This window comes from Drosophila melanogaster, chromosome X, assembly GCF_000001215.4.
Source record: "Drosophila melanogaster chromosome X".
Lineage (NCBI taxonomy): Eukaryota > Metazoa > Arthropoda > Insecta > Diptera > Drosophilidae > Drosophila > Drosophila melanogaster.
The window spans coordinates 2,436,923-2,444,126 of record NC_004354.4 but is presented as its reverse complement, the minus strand read 5'-3'; the positions used below and the strand labels follow the sequence as shown (position 1 = coordinate 2,444,126).

Sequence of the window (7,204 nt, the reverse complement as noted above, 5' to 3'; positions counted from 1 at the left end):
GTGCTGTCATTCAAAATACTGGGATTTTCATATTCTTAAATACCATTTTTAAAAATCCCGCCTTCATCTGGCAACTCTCACTGGCGGATGCACCCACCATGTTTTAGCGAGTGCACCTACCATACGTGACTGCCATGCGTGACTATCGACACCTGTGCCAGCTCTAGGACAGCAACAGCTGATTGTCACATTAGAATTGAATTGGAATTAGATTATTAAATATTTTAGCGCTTTTATAACACAAAAGGCCGACTAAATAGCTTCCGAGCAAGCGCCACCAATCCGAGCGACGGCTGGTACTACAAACTGAACAAAAAACTACTGAACAAAACTCCAAGAGCATGAATTTTCTGCGGCAATCCTTTGGCATTACGAAACAGTTGGCTTCGCAGGGTAAGCTTAACTAAACCAAGTTAAATACCTTAAAAATCGAATATTTTAATTGATTTGGTGGCCATTAGCTGCTCCTAAGCAGGAACTGGCCCTCAGGAGTCCGTGACTTGGCGCATTTAGCCACCCTTCCGCTGCGAAGCGAAAACCAAATAAACCGGGAGCGCATAAGTGTTTGTTTTCCCCCCGACTTTCGTGCATTTCCCCCAGGTTTTACCAACTCTTTTTGAGTTGGCCGCGCGTGGCGGCCGCACTTTTCGCCTGCGAATATTTTCATTGCCAGTTTCACATGCACATCAACATGCACATTCCGCAGCTCCCCCGCTTTAGATTGGAAAAATAATTGAAAACCTGTCACCCCGAAAAAGAAGGAAAAGCGCGGAAACAATGGAAATGTTCAACCGCAAAAAAAAGGTCGCAGTTTAGGAGACAATAGGTGCCGGATTTGTTTGTCCGGCAATCCTGCATATGGAAATTATTACCTGCCGCTTGTGTTGTGTGTGGCATTTGGCATATTTATAATTGAAAACGCTGCTACGTCGCTTTGTTTCTGGCCAAAAAGGCTTGACAGGATTCGGAGCGAGTACTTCCATGCTTGCGCGTCATTTGGCCGCAATTATTGTCGCCAGCCGCCAACTCCGTTCCACAATTCTCGATTTCCACAGAGATTAGCCGTATGACAAAGGAGCCAGCACAGAACCAGCGGGCATTGTCAATCACTGACCAACTGTCCGTGGAAGTGACCCTTTTGTCCGCATTTCGAAGCCGGTACAGTCGTGCTTTATTGATTTCGAGCGATCTCTTTCGCTCCCATCATTGCATTCTCAATCGAGTCGATCGATGGCCGAACCCTTGTGTGTTTATAGTCTAGCCACTTTCTCATAATCAACTAGGAGTGTTACCTCTAAAAATGATCATGATTGCAATCTCAAACTTGGAGCAGTTAATTTTGTTGTACTGGTTTTCTTTAAGCGACATATCTAACTCTTTCACTTCTTTGCCAGCCATCCAGTGCAGCTATGAGACCGCCGTCCGTGGAATGGCATCGCTGCAGCAGATGCACCGCAGCGGACCGCACATAAAGACGCGTCCGCCGCGCCAGCCGCTGGATGGAAAGCCCTTCGCCAAGGGCGTTGTCCTGAAGACGCTGATAAAGAAGCCCAAGAAGCCGAACTCGGCCAATCGAAAGTGCGTGCTGGTGCGCCTCTCCACCGGCAAGGAGATGGTGGCCTACATCCCCGGCATCGGGCACAACCTGCAAGAGCACAACATTGTACTGTGCCGCGTGGGGCGTCTGCAGGACGTGCCCGGCGTTAAGCTGAAGGCTGTGCGCGGAGTCTACGACTTGGCGCACGTCGTCAAGAAGAGCCAATAGTTAATAACCACTTCCTAATCACGTTGTTCAAATGCATTGCTTCACAATCAACAGACGGATGCGTCGTTCTTATTATTGTTTGTTTTTTATGGAAAATTATGCAGCTCAGCCGGCTTAAGAGGTAAGTGAGTGAGTAGTGACAAGTGAACGGGCTCAGTCAGGATCTCCTTTCGGTTGGCTGCATTCTCGTAATCTTAAGTCAATAGGCTGTCGCATCATCTTTACCTAAGAATAGCCGGGTCTCTCAGGGGAAAATGGTCTTAAACGGCATTTTACGCTTTAGCTGGCAAATCCTTTTGCATGAATCCTGTTTGCTTTTTAACAGAATTGCAAATTTTCTGCCAAATAATCGTTAGCTGAAATGGGCGGCACTCCAATACGCCCACTCTTCACAGCTACGAAGTTCAATGGAAAATCGATGTAGTAGTTGGTCCTTTTTGGGAATCCTGCTGGGTGACTGCCGAAAATTAGCTAAGAAAATTGAGTTCTTGCACAAGGGGAAGTATCTTCTTTAAAGAACTGGGACTTAAATACGTATTGATCAGTTCTGATCACAAGTGCGATTGCAAATCACGAGCTTGGTTTGTTTGGTTTTTTTCGATTGCTTATTCGCTGAAGATGAAACGCATATGGGCACAAAATGTAAATATCTCTGATTGCAAGCTATATAATATCAAACTTTTATTACAGACACAGTTCATAGTTGTTGTTGGATCCTCAACCCGAATTGTCGGTCCGAATCAAAGTCGTTTCGGTAGTGTCCTGCGCAGTTCTCACCGTTAACCCATCCGCAGAAAGGACTGTCGCAGAGACCGTTAGGCAAATACATTGAAGGATCCTTTTTAAGTTAGCCGACGTCGAAGCTGTCGCCGTGTAGATGTCTTTTTTGTCCACATCCTCGGATGGATGACATTTCAGTGACCGCAGCAATGCCGTTTCCTCTGTCCGCCAGACATTGTGTCAACAGAGGGCCAGAATGCAGGACCATGGGTGTACCGTTAGTCCCGAACGAATGTCCTTAGTCCTGTTGCCTGATTGAGCCATTATGACAGCAGGTCCTTTGTCCCGGGATCGTTCGTCTTCGCCGTCTTTTCTGCTGAGTCAAGTTGTCCAACATCTTTGGGCCCCGCCTTTGTTTGCCGGCGTGCATAATTTTTATCAATAAAAACGCCATTGTCCAGCGTTGAGGAAAAAACACATACGAGTCCTGCTTCCGTGTAATCGCCGAAGGATATTAGCTGCTTTTTCTTCTTTCTCCTTTTGTTTGCCGTGTTAACTGTAAAATTTGCCAAATGAAAAATGACTCCCGGTCTCGGGGATTACTGGCCAATCATCGAGGCGTTCACACGTCTGTGGCTTGGCCAGAATGAATTGGCAAAACATCTGGGAAAAACGACATTCAAAAGTTTTTATCTCCAACGAATTGTGCGACTCAAATCGCAATTTTTCGGGCAATGATTGAGTGTCCGAACTAGGAGATACGTCCGGCCTATAACCGGCTATCCTGGTTGTATATCTAGAACATTTGCGAAGATATAACACATTTTAAATCGAACTCACCGTTGGCCCTCGGACTCTTGCATTGACTATATATTTAATTGTTTCTTGCTTACCACAACATTAGGCGTTAGTTATTGATTTTCTCCCAACTTTGGCCTCTTCTTCTATATCTGTGAGTTTCTGTTCTGGTCTGTTTTGTGGCTGAGGGCTTTAATTGTGCCTGCACCCCTTCTAAACATCCTTTGCACACCCATAACCAATCGATGCTGTCACTTCCCCGTTTAGTTTTACTCTTTTTCTGCGGACACGAAATGGAAAAGCATATAGAAAGGGTGGCGGAGTCACTGGAGTTTGACTGTACGAATTGCCAAACATTTTATTTAATCATGGACACGTGTTCGGCGACCTTTTGGGGTTGGGTGGCTGGGGGTTGATAGTGGATTGCGGATGGTGGAAGGAGGCTGGAGGAGGATGGACCACCCCAAGAAGATGACGACTCCGAAATGTTCAACCCTTGTGCAACCCTTGTCCTTGCGTGATGTGAGTCTCGTAACGCCGGAACCAAAATGGCGCTGCCAAATGGCTGAATCCCGGAATCCAAGAATCAGTGTGCGATTCGCAATAAAAATGGTTTCAGCTAAGCCGCATTCCGCGGGGACCTGTGATCCCAAACTTCTGGTCTGATCTTCTTTAGATCGCACAAGAAAGAGGTTCCTAATTGGCATCTTGTTGTTTAGGCCCTTGTCTCCTTTCTTTGGCAACAATCGAAATGTCAAGTGTGAGTCAAATAATGATGCATAACCCCCGACCAGACGGTCTCTAGATGCTGCAACTGAGATTATCCTTCGGAAACATCATCATTTTCTTGTAATCGATTGCAGAAAGAGGCGAGAACCGAGCAATTCTCCCTCAGAAAGATCAAACTGACAAAAAACTGGTCAACGGAAAAAGGGAGGAGAAGCAACAACAAACGACGGGCGGGCCAAACCACACAAAGGATCGTCATCCGATCGTCGTTCTCGCTCTGATGCGAATGTGCGGAATGTGTGTCCTCTGGCCACGTGCAGAGCACACTCCAATCACAGGCGAGAAAAGACACACACACCTTGGCCGCCAGGTGAGCGGCCCAAGTGTCAATCGGTACTCACTCGCGATCCCCTTGTGATTTTCGCATTTCAACCCCAAGCGATCGCAGATCGCATCTGATTCGCCACGATCGCAGTCCACGACTCCGACTTCGATCTGTGTTGACATTGTCAAAGAGATCCTGGCGATCGGAATATGTTTACTCATGCCCTAAATCCTTTCCCTTTGGGGCGTCACGATCGAATGGCAATCCTTTCTAGCCAGCGCACGATCGGCACGTGGCGACTTGGATCGTGAGCTGATATTTTTCGCACTTTTTCCCGTGAATTTTGTCGGTAGAAAGAGAAACGATATTTGATTTTAATCATTGATTTATTCTTTCACAATCTTGATGTACAATTCGTAAATATGTGCAGTTTCTAGAATATTTGTTTCTGCAATCTAAACATTATTTATAATTAAGTTTTGTAGCATTTCTATTTGTAGCTGTAGTATTCCCAGGGGTTCGAAAGTCAACGCATCTAGTCCAGAGGACTACTTTGGACTTGTGTGGGGATCAGGGGAATGCGATCATCGGAGGCACTGCTAGCTTTAGTGGGCATGACCAGTGGCTTTCAAGGATCTACCTAGATCTGCTGCGACTGGGATTACCTCCACGATGAGATGGCCCAGTTTTCCATTCCCCGCTCAAGTGATTTGGCAATTGACCTAACAATTGGGCTAAGCGCGGGAGGGAATCTGAAAATCTGGGGATCTAGCCATCTAATCTTACGGATTTACGTGAAACTTTTGCAATCGAACTGGCGGCCCCTGGAACTCGACCATTATTTTGCAATATACGAGCGGAGTGGCCTAATCTGGTGGACTGTGGACTGATCCCGATGCCGATCCCGTTCCCGATCCGCGATCTCGTCTCCTCGTTCGCTCGTAATCTGAGATTAAATTAAAATGTCGCAGGAAGGCGATGGGCGGTGGGCCTGTGCTGGACGGACTCACCTCTGTTTGCGCTAAATCCCCGAGATCCAGAGGCCTAATCCTTTCGCTCGACCGACTACCTGGCCCCTGATCCCGTGGCCCAGATCCCGAAACCATGCAACAGTCGCGCTACACACGAATTAACCTGATTAAAATTGTATTTTTCCCAAATTTATGGGATTAAGTTCCGTTCAAGTTCCTTTAACTCGTTTAAGCTACCGGATTTAGTTCAAGTGCTCGCCTGGATCTCCCCGGGAGATCTCAGGCCATTCGGCCATCCGCCCCGGGCTCTCAGGCCACTCAGGCCGCTCGAGCCTCTCAAGCCTCCGAGAGCCGATTTTTATTGGGCTGGCTTAATTAGCACAATTGTTTACAAATTTACCTTTCGTCATGCTGCAAGGGATTGTTCCAGGATCCTCCTGAGATCGGTGTGTGAAATCCATGGCCCGCACACGCCCACGGCTCAAAATTCTCGGCCCAGAATCTAACGTCCTGCAATTCAGAGCAGGGCAGGGCAGATCAGCTATGTGTGAACCGAGCAGATAGCAATTCCCCTTAAAATTGGTCTAATCCAGAGCGTGGACCCTGCACTATGGTACGTCTTGGCCATCAGTTCCACCAGCTCGTCGGCCCGTTTGTCAATCAATTATGAGCTTAATGCAACTCGTAATGAGTTTTTTTCTCTCAAAAACTTTATCCACACACCTTTGTGTGCGCCTGCAAAAAAGGGACTCAAAGTTGTGTGAGAACCAAATTTCTGTAGAGCGAAGGGAAATCTGTTTATTTCAATTGATTGCCAATTCATAATTTACCTTATGCTTTCTTATGGATGTATCTGGTGTCCAGGGGAACTAGAGGCAGACTTTCCAAATGTTTTTCAACCAAAAGAGTGACATTACAGTGCGGACTTCGAAAACACACCCATTGACCTCGGCGAACGTGAGGCCACTTTGAGCAACTCCTTTACTTCACTTCACTTCACTTCCGTTGGGCAGCTGTAAAGGCTTAAGAGGTGCTCGATTGGCGCCTGGACAAGGATCCTGCGACTCCTCGAACTGCGTTCCTGGCTGTGCTGTGTGCGTTCCCTAGAAGACGACACAAACTCTGTGCTTAGGCAAATAAAAACAAATATTTATGAGTAAAAACAAACCCCAGACGAGGCCCAAGGGCCTGTTGGCCGTAGAAAAACAAATCGTTTGTATGCCCTGTGGACCAGGCAGAAACACGTGCCCACTTATTATATTTTCGTTGGATTCCAGTTCGGGGCTGGAAGGCCAAACTAACTCGCCATTGATGCTGGAAAAACAAAACGCAAGTCAAGCCATCGAAATGGATTTCGAATCGCGTTTCCCCGACATAAAGTTGCAATATGTTGTGTGCGGCGGGATTAGAGCCAGAGCAATTTCGATCCTCCGGCCGCAGTCCGAACTCCGATCCCATTCGGTCTACGCCCCCTCGAGATTAATGAGGATGTGTTTACTCCGTCATGTTCCCAGTCCAGAATGCAGAATTAAGAGTCCAGGATCCAGAGTCCCAGAGTCCAAAGTCGAATCCTTTCACTAGCCAGGGGCATGAGCCACATGTGTTCCTTTTTTCCAGCTGCTGACCACACTGGGCACTGGGCATCGGACTTTGGTCATTGAGCATTGAACACCAAATACCGAAAAAAGACCACTGAACACGCTCATTAGGCAGCCTTCCACTTAAGCGTGAGTTGGCTCTTTTTGCATCTTTGATAAATTAACCAACAATGGGAGGCGAACTGTCGCTCGTTGGCTCGTGTTGGTCTTCACTGCTCGGATTCTGTGACAGCATTTCCTTCGGGATGTGGCCAGCAGCCAGCTGAATAGCCACTACTTGGAGAATCGTATCTCGATT

The 7,204-nt window shown here is 47.2% G+C and overlaps 1 protein-coding gene across 2 annotated transcripts; it reads left to right on the top strand.

Annotated features, from left to right (window-relative positions):
• Positions 1–150: 150 nt before the first annotated feature.
• tko (technical knockout) lies at positions 151–1,814 on the top strand. 2 transcript variants are annotated; one of them, NM_080311.3, is made up of 2 exons: positions 151–393; positions 1,395–1,814. In NM_080311.3, exons 1-2 carry the CDS (start codon positions 342–344, stop codon positions 1,763–1,765), a joined length of 423 nt encoding a protein of 140 aa, NP_525050.1. In that variant the 5' UTR covers positions 151–341; the 3' UTR covers positions 1,766–1,814. The 2 variants fall into 2 exon arrangements, with proteins under 2 accessions (NP_525050.1, NP_001245490.1); NM_001258561.1 differs by having other exon boundaries at positions 462–1,814.
• The last annotated feature ends 5,390 nt before the right edge of the window (positions 1,815–7,204 follow it).

What these genes read in the sequence shown, in the direction of transcription:
- tko (NM_001258561.1), top strand. Translation starts at nt 1,301, where the DNA reads ATGATCATGATTGCAATCTCAAACTTGGAGCAGTTAATTTTGTTGTAC.